Source organism: Truncatella angustata, assembly GCF_020726525.1.
Source record: "Truncatella angustata strain MPI-SDFR-AT-0073 chromosome Unknown BKA67scaffold_5, whole genome shotgun sequence".
NCBI classification, from domain to species: Eukaryota; Fungi; Ascomycota; class Sordariomycetes; order Amphisphaeriales; family Sporocadaceae; genus Truncatella; species Truncatella angustata.
Window position 1 is genome coordinate 3,171,962 of NW_025763385.1, and position 13,870 is coordinate 3,185,831.

The 13,870-nt window shown below is 49.5% G+C and overlaps 6 protein-coding genes across 6 annotated transcripts; 1 reads left to right on the top strand and 5 right to left on the bottom strand.

Moving 5' to 3' along the window:
• Nucleotides 1-5,282: 5,282 nt before the first annotated feature.
• Nucleotides 5,283-5,639, bottom strand: BKA67DRAFT_537159 (uncharacterized protein; the record flags this gene model as incomplete). Its single annotated transcript, XM_046100271.1, has 1 exon — nucleotides 5,283-5,639. One exon carries the CDS (start codon nucleotides 5,637-5,639, stop codon nucleotides 5,283-5,285), a length of 357 nt encoding a protein of 118 aa, XP_045957761.1.
• Nucleotides 5,640-6,004: 365 nt separating this feature from the next.
• On the bottom strand, nucleotides 6,005-6,678 carry BKA67DRAFT_519734 (uncharacterized protein; the record flags this gene model as incomplete). Its single annotated transcript, XM_046098127.1, has 2 exons — nucleotides 6,005-6,251; nucleotides 6,296-6,678. 2 exons carry the CDS (start codon nucleotides 6,676-6,678, stop codon nucleotides 6,005-6,007), a joined length of 630 nt encoding a protein of 209 aa, XP_045957762.1.
• A 534-nt stretch (nucleotides 6,679-7,212) lies between these two features.
• On the top strand, nucleotides 7,213-7,707 carry BKA67DRAFT_519241 (uncharacterized protein; the record flags this gene model as incomplete). Its single annotated transcript, XM_046098082.1, has 1 exon — nucleotides 7,213-7,707. The coding sequence occupies one exon, from the start codon at nucleotides 7,213-7,215 to the stop codon at nucleotides 7,705-7,707; it is 495 nt and encodes a 164-aa protein (XP_045957763.1).
• A 558-nt stretch (nucleotides 7,708-8,265) lies between these two features.
• On the bottom strand, nucleotides 8,266-9,219 carry BKA67DRAFT_647354 (uncharacterized protein; the record flags this gene model as incomplete). The annotated part of the gene is made up of 5 exons (XM_046105953.1): nucleotides 8,770-9,219; nucleotides 8,620-8,715; nucleotides 8,547-8,558; nucleotides 8,449-8,469; nucleotides 8,266-8,389 (listed from the first exon to the last, which is right to left on the bottom strand). The coding sequence occupies exons 1-5, from the start codon at nucleotides 8,991-8,993 to the stop codon at nucleotides 8,266-8,268; spliced, it is 477 nt and encodes a 158-aa protein (XP_045957764.1). The 5' UTR covers nucleotides 8,994-9,219.
• Nucleotides 9,220-12,270: 3,051 nt separating this feature from the next.
• BKA67DRAFT_569895 (uncharacterized protein) lies at nucleotides 12,271-12,608 on the bottom strand. The gene has a single exon (XM_046103129.1). The coding sequence runs from the start codon at nucleotides 12,564-12,566 to the stop codon at nucleotides 12,291-12,293; it is 276 nt and encodes a 91-aa protein (XP_045957765.1). The 5' UTR covers nucleotides 12,567-12,608; the 3' UTR covers nucleotides 12,271-12,290.
• Nucleotides 12,609-13,344: 736 nt separating this feature from the next.
• On the bottom strand, nucleotides 13,345-13,739 carry BKA67DRAFT_569900 (uncharacterized protein; the record flags this gene model as incomplete). The annotated part of the gene is made up of 1 exon (XM_046103130.1): nucleotides 13,345-13,739. A coding segment is annotated over one exon (384 nt), but the record flags the coding sequence as incomplete, so codon positions are not given.
• Between the last annotated feature and the right edge of the window lie 131 nt (nucleotides 13,740-13,870).

Below are 13,870 nucleotides of genomic sequence, written 5' to 3' on the forward strand. Positions count from 1 at the left end.
TCATTAGCTTCAGAGCCTTCGTCGGAGTGTTCGGGGTCGGAAGGAATAGCATCCTCGAATTCCTCAGCTGCGAAATCCTCGTCTTCGTCAGTAACCTCATCAACATCAGCCATATCAGCAGCTCGACGGAAAGCGTCGCGTAAGAACTCGTCCTCGTCTTGATCACTGTCCTGTAAAGGCAGCAACAAGTCATCCAGGTCGAGGCGTTTACAGCCTTCGCCATACATCAGTGCCCTGACTGCCAGTTGGAGGGAGTGGGGAGCACAGCTGATTTGCCGTTCGGCGCTGTCAAATCCGATATGCTGACCGATTGCTGCCATACAGGTGCCGTTTTTCGACTCGTTATCCAGGGTGCAGTATCCAACACGCTGCTTGATACCGTAGAAGTCAAGGACAGCGAGAACCTCGTCTGCAACGTCGATTCCTGTGTGCCGGCTGACCAGAGCTGGTAGACCTAGCAGGATCCTCCATTTCTTGAAGTTCGAGTCGATGAAGTGCGCATGAACACCCACAAACGAGGCCATTTTGCGAGAAGTCCAGCCATCGAACGTCAAATGAATCATGCTACGCGCCGTGGACAATAGGGTTTTGACGGGACCGACTGCCTGCTTGTGTTCATCCATCAAGAGGTCGATCAATGTCTGGTATCTCGGTAGGTCTGAGTCTTTCAACAACGGGTTGTTGTACAGCTGCTGACGTCGCCAACGACCATTGTTGACGACGAAGAATGGTAGATTCGTGCACGTTATCCAATCGAGAATCAAAAGGTTGTTGAGCTTGGTATTGAACCGAAGGGAGACTTTGTTGTGAAGGGACTGTTCGTGTGGATTGGTTGCATCAATCATGGTGTCGATGGTACGTTGGTCACCAGGACGGAGCAGCTTCGATGCACTCGTATGTGTCTTTGGAGGTTCCTAACCAGAGAGTCACCGCAGTCAGTACCTTCTAAATGCGTTGCATCAGCTCATTATGCATACCGATATATCATGCCGCCGTTTGAGGTGTGTTGTGATCGATTTGCTGGTAGAGCACACGAAGCGCGTCTCCTTGGGCGGTGCGCCATCGAGAAAACAGAGCTCACACACCCAATAAAAGACAGTTGGTGTATGATCAGCTCTTTGGAGGCGAAAACCACGTTTCCACCACCAAGCGTGCTCCCTTGTAACGGAGTGAGCAGCAAGATAGCCCGGATACCTCTGAAACGCCTCCGCGGTCCAGACCGTATAGTCTGGGTAGCTTTGCTGTGTTGACGAAGAAATAGAGGGTGTGTGACTACGTGAGGTCAGACACGAGCTCGCCATCTTCAAGGGCATTGAGCTGTTTTCACTATCTTTGCTGCTGTCACTATTGCTGACGTCTATTGCTATTGATAAATTCTACGATCTACGGATCTGGCAATCAGTCGCTGCGAAGTGCAGGGAGGGACAGAGCGCGAAATCGATCGAACCGATCGATCTGAGGGTGCCTCTCGATCGAATCGATGGGTTCAGGACATACGTTCGATCGTTATCGAGTCGAACGGTGTGTTGCTCGAGTCGAATCGAATCGAGCAGCCTCAGGTTCGAAATGATCGATATCGAATCGATCGAGCGCCTAGTCTGCTGCCTTTATTTACCATTAAACATTGCTATCCCAAGTTTCGAGGCCATTTACGCCGCATGCCATTTCGGACTATGCCCTCACGTAGTCGAAATCGTCCTCTGAACCTCTTTTGATAAAGCCCTGATCCAGCAACGTAGCGAACCACTGTTCTGACTGCAATAGATGAATAGGAAAAGATGGTCTGAAGATGCCCAACTCACTCCAGTTTCTGACAGATTGTGATTGACCAATCACTGCTCTCGCCAAAGCGCTTCTTTTCGCATCTATCATCATCCCTGCGCTATTGAATTGGCGCTCCGTCTCAGCTGTTGACGAAGCTATCGTCAGCATATCAACCGCCATAAAAGAGACCCTCGGGAAGCGCGTGGCGCCATGGTCACGCCACCAAGCTATGGGATCCGCCTTATATGCCGCGACAAGTGTTGGCGGCTCCGCTAGATAAAGCTCAAGCTCGTCGACAACATCGTCAGTCCCAACGCGCTCCGCCTCGTGCTTGTTCTTAGATCCACCTTTGGCTCTCCCTTTGCCACGAGCACGAGCTGAATGTGCTGCGTAGGAATCGAGAAGATCGTCTCCGCTATCGTCGGATAAAGGATCATTGGAAGCTAGATAATCTAACCGACGATCCATCCAGTCAAGCGAGGTCTCCTCGACCACGGCATTCTCATTACCCACAACTCTACTGTAGCAGTTAGAATCGCCCTTTCGCCTGAGGCAAAACTTACCGGTCCTTATAGCTCTCGTCCCACAGCCGCCTCAGGTTTCTCAACATCCATTCTCGCCAATCCATTCGTTGCTTACAAGGGACGCGCCTCCAAAGACGGTCCAGGTAAGCCAGCTTCTTAGCGGGGTGAAATACTACCGCAGCGTAGTAAGCGACAGAAGTGAGCTTCTCGTAGTAATCGTGAAGCTTCTTCCAACCTAACCTGAAATACACTTTCAGGAGCTGACGAGATCTGCGGTCAAGCCCTGATGAAAGTCAGCAGGTCAAGTTGGCAACTGCTAGGTAGAGCGACATACCACTAAAGATCTTCACTGTTTGCATTTTCTTCTTCCTATCGACTTCGATCTCATGGACGATGAACCCACGAACAGCCACTTCAAGGTGGTCCAACAACAGTTCAAACTGTGGAAAGTACTCATCAAATCCTCCAGTCGTCGACCGTTTACCTTGGCCGCTGATCCCGTCGCCCTGAAGGGTCTTCAAACTAATCTTGAACTGATCCAGTACCTTCTGCAAAGCAGCTACAACCAGCCATTCGTCGTCTGTCAACTTGTACTCTAGAATGTCAGGAGGTTTGTCACTCCTCTGTTTCTTGGGCCTAGAGTCCCAAGCATCGGCAACGTCGGATATTAATCGGTTTACAGCTCTTTGTTTAGAAAGAGCCCTCGAAGCCATACCCTCATCAGAGAGCCAGCGGGTGGCCACATTGTGTGACCACGCCAAGGCCTTCTGGTCAGGATAACAGGCGAGCTGAGCCTCGGACCACTTCTGACTCAGCTGGCTGCTCAACCTGAGACAAACGCCGATGTTGTGGAGCTTGCCAAACGGCCCTGTTTTGCGGTATCTATCAACAGCCGCAGCAGTCAGGAATGCTGGCATTTCATGGGAGACAGCTTGGATCAGCGCATCGACCTGGGTTAATGCCGCCTCTTCGTGATCTTCAGCTGCCTCCTCGTCGTCATGTTCATCAAACTCCTCATCATCTCCGAGTCGATCGATAGCTTCTTGGAGATCCTGTCCATCATCTTGGTCGTCCACCCAGTCCTCGTCGGTATATGCGTCGAGGAGCTTGTCAAATTCTATTCTCTTCGACCCGTCGCCGTACATCATGCCACGTACAGCTAGGTTGATGACATGTGGAGCGCATCGGATTCGACGTTCGTTGGCGTCGAAACCGTACAGAATCGATAGTGCCTCAATGCACCTGTCATTGTTCGTGGCATTGTCTAGTGTGAAGTATCCGATTCTGCATGATCACATTGTACATTTAGCATCTGCTATCCGATCCGATAGTTGAGGCTTACCTGTCTTCAATGCCGAAATACGCCAATATTGCAGATACCTCATCAGCCAGGTCCTCGCCTGTGTGTCGCTTGACTAAGGGTGGTAAGCCAAGTAGAAGTTTCCACTTCTTCCAGTCCTGATCAACGAAGTAGGCATGAACACCAAGAAACGACGTGTTTCTGCGCGAGGTCCAGCCATCGAAGGTTATGTGGATCATGCCTCTAGCTGTACCTAGCAGCTGGCGGACAAGAGGGACAGCCTTCTGATACTCATTGACGAGCAGATTGACGAGCGTGTTATCCGACGGCACCTGGGCGCAAGGGTTCAGACACCATACAACACGCTTGAATCGTTCAGAGAGGACAATCCGAAACGGGAGGTTGTCATGGACGATCCAGTCCATTAGCAGAAGCCAAAAGAGCTCCTCGTTATATAGCTGTTGAACCCTCGAAACGAGATCTTGATGAGCCGGATTATCCATGTCACAACCCAGCAGCTGCGCGACGGTAGGCCGCTTCGTCGACCGTTCGGGCTGTTCCCTATCAGGATCCTGCGTGACAGCTCGGACAGGTTGCCGTATTCGATGAACTCGCCTGAGGTGGTTGACTATTGATTTGGACGTACTCGAGACGAACGTATACGTGTCGGTTGGTGGTGGTTTCGATTTGGCAACACAGATAGAACACACCCAGATGTGTTTCGGGAGTCGAGACTGTTTGTTGATCAATCGGTAACCATGAGCCCACCACCAGACCCGCATATTCTTGATGTTGAAGTCTAACTCGCAACTAGGAAATCGGCACCACCACTCCATGCACCAAAGTTGATAGTCGGGGTATGCATCGTTCTGAGAAGCCGGTGTTGTCAGGATCTGCGTTGGTGTATCAGCAGGCTCTTCGACCGGTACCAGCTGCGACAAAGGACTCAGCGTATTGTTCGCGGTAAGTTGTGAGGCTGCCACAGAGGGTGTTGCTGGTCGGCGACGTGGATTGAGCTCTTGAGGTGTCAAAAACTGGTCCATGTCGGTGGTCCTTAGCCCAGCAGACAATAATACATATGTACAACCGGTTTTGCCAGCGATGACACGCAAACTAATCAATGGAGACTAAGATTGGATTGATCCAGGAATGGCACGGCTACCCAAATGATACGTACGCGAGTGCATGGCTCAGTGTTTGGCCGTTGACCTGTGTCAAAAAGTTGACTGCTGAGTAAAAACCCACTGTAAATTGAAGTCTAGCCAATCAAGCGGCTTCGGGATAGTTTGCGACAACTCCGATTCGTTTCTAACTGATAATTCCTTCATTGTGGGCCTTGGACTGTTTTATTGGATCGACCGAAATCGACCACATCGATCTTCAGCTCCTCGCTCGTGCTCGAATCGAATCAATCCAGTAACGGATCGAATGATTCATTTCGAACGACGGGAGGTGTATGATTCGATTCGATCGCGGTCGATTGCTTAGTCATCCGTCGATTCGATCGAACGCTCGATCGATTTCGCGCTCTGGGGAGGGAACATCCTGCAAAATTTACGACAATTGTTGCTTTTTTGTATGTGATAGATTATCTTGGCAGCTGGCTATGGCTCATTGGTTAGAGACAGCCATGCAGCACTCTTCGAGGTCCAGCTCTAGGGGACCTAAGGGTCCTTCTTCAGGGGTCCCAAAATCTATGGTTCTCGGCGAGCGATCGCCGACCGAAGGCCCGAATTCCATCGATAGCGATCGCGAAGTAGAATCCAGCGATCGACTTCGGGCGATCCAAATCTTGGAAATACCCCCAGCGATCGATAGCGATAGCGATCGCTCGGCGACCGCTCGGCGACCGCCCGATCGCTCAGTAACTCTGGGTAGGCGCTTGCAGCAACAGCTAGACCCACATAATCCTTGTAGCGACTGATGGGTATCCTGGACCATTTGTAGCTTCCTTGTTCTTGCCCATGAATCATCTCGTCAAGCATTGCAGCTGTGCCGGTAGCGCTCGGTCGGTAGTCACCAACCCAGGGTAGGACAACTTTTGACGACATCGTTGTACTTTTATAGCCTAACTCACTCCCTCGGCTACTGACAACGCCTAACCACGTGTTGTCTTCACTCATAAATCTACATGCCATACCTAGAAGTCTTGTGCGCAATTTTATTCCGGTTGAACTAGTGATGATATCTCTGAAGCAACGCGTCATTATGACCAATAGGGCTCAGAACTCACACAGACATCGAAACATGTTCTGAATATTTAGCCATTGCCACTATACAGCCAGTGTATATATCTAAAGGAACGTGGTGGCTTTTGCCATTCGGATGCTGATCGCCTTGTAACTCCTCCAAAAGTGAAACAGGGGATTTAATCTACCAGGTGATGCTTGTGCTAGGGAGGTTGGCCCATATCATGTCACTCTTTCCTGTGGGTCGCGGTATCGGCCGTGCTATAACCTTCCACGTTCCGACCGGCTCGAGCTGCTCTTATGGGTTTCAAAAGCCATATACTATAGATTGTATACGCAAGGATGGAGATGAGTAAGCAGAAGCTAGTTGCGGTGATGGAAGCTATGGCGATGGCCGACCATGTACCATCCCGCACAGCGTATACGTTTAGCAAGGTCGTGCTGAAGCCGAGTAGTGAGTTTGTGAGCAGTGGTCTATTCAGTCATTAGAACGGTCACAATCTAACGTCAAAACGAACGTATGATGGACTTGCGTGATGATGTTGTTAAGACTCCAGATATAATTGCACTTCCAGACCCACCATATACAAGTCAACCCTATCAGGGAAACAATAAACAAGAACAGTGCAAGTCCAAGTAAAGGAGGATTCTGAAATGCCTTCAGCACAAGCTCGTTATCTTCCATCATGGTGTTGAAAGCTTCGGAGCGATTCATGGTCGTGAACGTGGAAGGGAGAACGATGTAGCCTGCCAACAAAGTCCAGTTGAGCACCTTGGGTGAGATGGCGTAATACCAATCCACAGATTGGTCGTTCTCGATCAGCATCTTGATGTACAAGTTACGCCTTCTTCTGGGCGGCAAAGTAGCAACACCTGCAAGGCTTTTTAGGCTGTCCGCCATTTGAGTTCAATGAGCTAAGACAACTTGAGCAGGAGCAAAGTAAGAAAAGATCAGTCGAAGTGTGCCGCGAAGTCAGGGTTTCTTCGTCTTTAAATTAATCCGTGGCTATGAATGTCATACCACGAGCCGGTTTCCGCTCTAGCACTCTGCGGGTAGTTGCCCACAGAGGCCATAAACAAATCTTGAGCCTATATTGGAACAGGATGAAAGGGCGGTCAAGAGTTATCTGCCGCTCCAGAAGTCCATGCGTCCTTTGAACCGCCGCTTCTGGATCCGTATAGCATAGGGCATACAGTACCGATGGTTCTCTTTGACAAGTTGCTCTTTTGCTCCATCCCACCAGCTGAGCTCCATACAGTAGAACACCTGACTGAGCATGATGAAATCGATCGCAAATATCCCAAGGACACTGACTACTGCTCGAACATTATCGCAATATCAAATGAAAGCCACCGAAAACCTGGACTGTCGCGGCTAGCGAGACCTCAGCATGAACCAGGTGTCGAAGTTATAATGCTCAGACGAGTGATGTACATGCCATTCAGCGACTCTATTCTTGACTATTTGGTGCAGAAGACGTATAACGCAATACCCCGGAACGCTCGGCTGAATACATCAGTCCAACCAATATGCTCAGCCACGCCGCCGCCACTACGCAACTTTATTTCTCACCTGTCTCGGGAAGTAAACGTCCCCATTCTCACGTGGATAGCGACGACGGTATATCTAGACCGTCTAAAGCCCAAGCTCGAGTCTACTAGGGAAACGCTTAGATGTACTGCACACCGGATTTTCCTTGCAACTCTGATCATCACTGCGAAATATCTAGATGACGACTATCGAATAAACAAAGACTGGGAGAAGCACAGCTATATGAGGTTCAATCACCGCCTTTCATGGTTCACATTAGGAGATATCAATTTGATGGAATTGGAGGTGTTGTCATTGTTGGACTGGAACCTTACTATTTCTGGACTTGAGGTTACCGAAGATCGGAGGCATTTTTTATTAGTCGTCATAACGTCATGAGTGAAGAAAATGCTGCGAAAGATCACGGTGTGAAGATAGTTGCCTTCAGACTTTCCACGTGTTAAGTTAAACCATTTGTCATCGATAAACGATGGAAACGAGTCTTGAGCGTGATCCAATCTTGTCATTAATAACGTTTGTCGTGGGGAGCATTAGTATCGACGCGACTCACCACCATGGTGGAAGTGACTCTGCGGGATGTTTCTAGTCCTGCCGCAAGCAATACGAGAATCCCTGGTGGAGTAGTCGGGTGGGGCATAGCGTACGGTGACGCCTATTGGAATGAGGATCTTTGGCAATATGGTCCAACCGCACCCGATATCTGCATCAGGAAGACTGCTGTAAATCACTACTGCAGATATACATATATATATATATATGGGAAGGCACCTCTGATCCTTGCTGGCAGAATATGCAAGTCATCACATCACGTTGGATGTCGTATAGAACAGGTCGGACGAAAAGGATCTCCTTCTGGGCAGGTACCATATCCCATCTCTTAATGGAGTGTTTTACAATGCAAAACAGATGGAGTGACGTTGCGAATAGTCCTCTGCTTTACTCTTGAACAAAAGCGTCCTCTTGGAATAGTGAGGGGTCCATGAAGTCCTCCTGTTCTGGCTCAAAGACCTCCTTCAGCTTCATCACCCAAGTCTCCAACTCTGCGTTCTGATGTTCGAATCTATTACGAACTCGTCAGTCGGATAGCCAAATTGTATAAGAGTTGTCTAGGTAACTGACCCTTGCTCAACCGTTTCTCTCCTGAATAGAAAAGAAATCCGTCATCAGTACGGATACTACCGATCATTTGATGGTGAAGGACTAAGGTCAACACTTACAAGCCCTTCGTCCTGAAGAACAATAGTTAGGCACAATCGCACAATGAGGAGACGAAACGTCAGATTGACTTACTCTGCAACGGACTGTGTCAGAAGAGAAGAGAGATTGTCTAATCGCAATGACATGTCCTCTATTTGCCTTTGCATGTCCTGTATAGGATCAGGAGGCCTTGAGCCATGTCAATCGCAGTGTAGTTATCTTTTGCATTGCAGGCTGACATACTGCGTCGTGGTATCTGCCAGGGGATCGGCCGCGAGCTGTCCTCGGTGTTGAACAAGCTTTGGAGCCAACGCCGTCAGTCCCTTTGTGCTGGTGGGCATACTGGTGGGCATCCTGGCCGGCTTAGTACCCTGGCCCCTAAACACAGCACGACCATTGGAGCGTAGCTGTGCCAGGTGAGCTCTTGCTTGTGGCCGTCGAGCTCGTGGCGGAGGTGGTGCTTGCATCGTGGTGATGAAAGGTCTAGAGAGTTGCGCAGTGTTCTATGATGCTTGTGCTTGTTACAATTGCGGCAGCCTTTGTGAACCGTGGTAGTAGAACGAGATGGATGAAATCAACAACAACATCATCTGTCATTGTATTATATAGTAAGTTGTCAAACACAGAAAGAACAAAACTAACTCATTGTTCCCATATGTCCAGTTACTCGTTTTCGAGTTATATCGAAAGACTACGACGGTCTGAAAAGGGATCTTTGTCTACATTCTGTGCTACTGACAATACACATTTCGGGGGGTTTCCACGGCATTTATGGATTGCCTTTTGAGCAGGAGACAACAAGTATGCTCATCGCCCCATTTTGTGACTGTTTTAAAGTGATACAATAAAGGACAATTGTCGACGGACACATCAATTGTGGTCGTGGTGTCAGCTTTCCAGTCGGATGTTACCAAAGTGGTATTGGGCATGTTTCATACCAAAAATAGCTCTGCAGAGTTACACGCTATGTTTTGTACTTTTTGGAAGTAGTGTACCCTACAGTATTGTGCTTTATGTGCCGATCTATTCCGACAAGTCCATAACTGGGAAAAATTACTCGTACCTGGTTTTCTTCCTGTTTGCACCAGAACGTTTCTGGCCCGTTGCATAACCCTCATGCATCCTACCCATTCTTGTAGCTTGTCGATAGTTTTGCACTACGCCATGAAATCCATGATCTTTTTCAATATTCGAGCGGAGAAATTGGCACACTGCGAACATTCGCCTTCTCGCCAAGGGCTTTGGCCTTACGCTTAAGCGATGGGCCACTTCTGCTAATCTTGATTTTCTGCGGCCTGGTATGCATGTTGGTTGTCCCGTTCGTAGTCTGACCTAGGCACCTTGATGGTTATGTGATGCTGTTCAAGTATGAATGACTGTAAACAAGACAGAAGACGAGTTTCCCGCATTCGATTTGGAAATGGCTATCTATAAGGACATTTGAAATTGTCTGCAAGCTGATAAATAAGGCGGATGCTTAGCGATATGAACTGGCATCGGAGTATTGCAGTGTGCACTCTATGATTATGGCCAGTGTCCGCAATGGGATGGGGTGTGGAAGTGGTTCATCAAGAATGTCAATAGTGTACCCTACAGCTGCTAGACGTGACACAACGATGTCCACGTAATGGGCAAGGATTTGGTCACCACAAGGGTCATGATTTTGAGCTATCCGCACCAGGTAATATAATTCGAGATTGGGAAAAGCCTAGACTGGCTGTTCTCAGTCTGAAAGTGTGTTTGTCGCAGCAAGAGCATGGCTTCGTGCACCATAAGCCGTTTCTAGCCCCCTACGATATATACTTGCCTCATTCATTCAGGAGTAGGATATTATCCACCTGAATGCACAGTTCTAGATCAGTGAGACGTGAATATGAGAGTAAAAGCTAACCAAGTATGGCAATGAAATGCGTGGCTAACCTCCTCAAGCTCGTCCCTCCCAGAAAGGGCAATGAGATCTGGTTTCGGATTAGATAGCGGAGTTAAGCACTTTTTGCCCGTTTGGTCCACTTGGCCTCTGAGCTAGTGCGTCCCGCTGGGCTCTCCTGATTTCGACGGGACGAAACTACCATTACCAATCCAAAGGCAGGCAAGCAGGCAGCAGGCAGGCATTGTTGACATATCCTAGGAGCATGGTTACCAAATTACAATACATGCAACAGTCATTTCGTGTACCCAGTGTCAATTGTAGAAGAGTGCAGAGAGGGGTCGGAAATGATACGTGAGGAAGATAAAGACGTACCGAGACAGTCCACAGTCGAATGCCCCAACTGAAAATGGCCGAGTATGGGGAACAAACTATAGAACAAGCGTGAGTGGAGCACGCCATACGAACTGAACGTCGTTATTTGGGGTATGAATCCACATTGACCACTTTGGCCACTCCTAACCACTCCTGACCGCCCCTGACCCCCCTTGATCTCCCTTGGTCTGCCCAAGCTCTAAAAGTCTAACAGTACTTGTGTAGTGGATCAAAAATCAAATGTTGGCCCCCTTCCGGAAACTGCATACAGCAGAACCACGTGTTTGTTGGGTTGCGACCTGCCTGAGCCCTGAAAGCGGTTGGCTTGCGGGCCAAGAAACGGTATGTCCGCCCCACCATGAGTCCGATCTTTTATTCTGACCAGAGCTCAAAATTGGCTAGCCCAGGTTGAGTATCGGCACGACCTTTGGCAAGGCCAAGTCTGAACCCGAATTTCGTATCTCATAAAGAGCACGCCCGGTTGCATATGGAAAAAAGACAAACACAAGAGGAAAAAGAAAAAAAGAAAGAGGCAGCTTATTGCGTAGACGTGACCGATAACCTGTGACTGCGGTAGAATGGATGTTCTTAATACTGTACATTATCTTAGCCGAGAATGATCGGTCGTGGAAAGCTGGGGCCGTGGGAGAAGGATAATGCAACCAAATCTCGTGTCGACCCCCAGTCACTCCCGCAGCGAACTAGACTCATGTGTCACGGTACGTGGAGAATATAAGAAGGATGCAATCAATTGAGCGCGGAGCTGTGTGTGATGGCCACCAATGACATGAGCAGCCACGAGCAGTCATGCAGTTATCCTTGGGGTCTCCACTATTACGAGGCAGTGCTCTTGGATTGGCATAAGAAGACGCTCGACTGCCCTGGCATTCTTTCCTTAGCTTACCAGACTGTCGGGTCACAACTGGCGATGAGAGCAAACAACGGATGGACGACCAGGCCCACCACCGACTATTCCAATTTTACAGCTGAACGTTGTAGAACGTTACATACTACATACTGCTACCAACAACGCCGGATGTCGATGTTGTTCTTAGGTGGAAAGGGAGAAGTCGGTCATAAGAGCATTGAGGATCCCAAGCTACGAGCATTAGGGGTGTCGAGCAGGTTTGACGGACGCAAAAGGGCAGATTGATGATAAGTGCATCGGCATCGGAATCCATGACAAGTGCCGTCATTCCCAACCTGTCTTCTCGCTTCCTTGGCGGCATTAGACCGGTCGAAACAAGACTGTGAAGACCGTCAAGGTGTTGCCAGTATTCGGCCCACTACCTCCTGCTGGTATCCACTCGTGCGGCCAGTGTCGTAGTCTTGCACGGTTGAGGTAGATCCAAGCCACATTGGGGATCCGGACGAACATCATCGCTCCATTCCAGTATCGATCCATGCCATGGCATTTCCGAGTTTCAGGTTGACCTGTTTGGAGTCAAGAACGAGAACATCTCGGAACAGATTTTTGGCGTCACCATTACCGTCCCTTGATAGGTCACATCAAATATACCAGTCACATCAATGGCAAGGGTACCAAGTCAGTTAGGCGAGCAAACAAGAGATGACGAATAGGACGGACAAATAAGGGATAGGACGGAGATGACGGAGATGACAGATGATGGACAGGGTTTGCAACAGGAATGTCATATGGGATATTGATCCAAGCCCCTGAACCGAGGTAATGCAACTTACATGACGGCATCGGGAATACCAGTGGGAGCCCATTCTTGAACGAGTCACCTGCGACTGGAGTGAGCCAATGCCAAGTAAGAACACACAAGAGAAGCATGAACTCGCAGGAGAAACAATAGCCCGAGTAGGACCCTTGTCTTGGGAACAGCGAAGACCGAATCCTCTATGGCTGTTAGAGCACGATGACTACTCTATGTATGAGTCCCCGGCTGGCATAGTAGTGTAGCCTCGGATCAGTTCTTATGGCAATGCCCGATGGCTGGCTAGAACCGGTCAAGTGCTTCATCAGTCGTTCATGCCTTGCAGTCTTCCAAGGAGGTCGGGCCGCGCACCCGTCACTGGCAGTTGCCGGTTCTGGGATGAAAGCGCGCAAGGGCCACTAGTCTATGGGGGGCAGGGTGAGATGAGGGACCCACTATGGGACAATATATAAGGGCATCGCTCGTCCCACTATTTTCCTTTTCTTTCTTTTCTTTTCTTCTTCACGCCCGTGTCGTCCGCCTGTGAAGAAGCTTAAAGCCTCCAGGTTGTATTGCCCTGAACCGATGTCCACACCGGCGGGATGCCCCTAAGACCGATGACCACTCCGGCAGGAAGAATACCCTTAAGACCGATGACCACTCCGGCAGGAAGAATACCCCTAAGACCGATGTCCATACCGGCAGGAAGAATACCCTGAAAATCCGATGTCCATACCGGCAGGAAGAATCCCCCTAAGACCGATGTCCATACCGGCAGGAAGAATACCCTGACAATCCGATGTCCATACCGGCAGGATGCCCCTAAGACCGATGTCCACTCCGGCAGGAGACCCGTCGTGCTTGCACGCTCAAAGGCCGAGGAGACCCTGTCATCCAGCTGGTCTGACTGACTTCCTCAGTCTCTCTCTGTCTTTTGTTCTTTCGGATCCCAGGCATGCGCGGCGACACGAGTGGGCGATTGTGAGGCGTGGCTCGTTATCGTTTTGCGCATTTCCCGGCCCGAGCCCGAACCCAAGCAGAGAGAGTACAGTCGAAATCGTCCTGACTTCTTGGAGACATGTTGTCTTCCGCTAGTGATGCGTGCAGGAACCTTGACGGGGGTCGCAGATGTCCACTCCTGTGTACCGGCCAGCGAAGACGGCCTCTGCAACCTGTCCGTGGTGCTGGCTACGAACCTGTTTGTCCTGGCCGAGACTCTGTTTGGTAGTCTTGACAGGATGACAGAGCCAATGCAGAGACGCAGTAGATAGTCAAGTAGTGAATACAAGAGACGTGTCTTTCGACACAGATTCCAACACAGAGCTTCCACTACAGACATGTCACTACAGAGATTCCACTACAGAACTTGCAGTACAGAGAATATGCACAGCCCATCTTGTGTCGTTGCCATACAGGCTTGTCTAGTTTGTCTAGTTCGTCA

What these genes read in the sequence shown, in the direction of transcription:
- BKA67DRAFT_569895 (XM_046103129.1), bottom strand. Translation starts at nt 12,566, where the DNA reads ATGCTTCTCTTGTGTGTTCTTACTTGGCATTGGCTCACTCCAGTCGCA.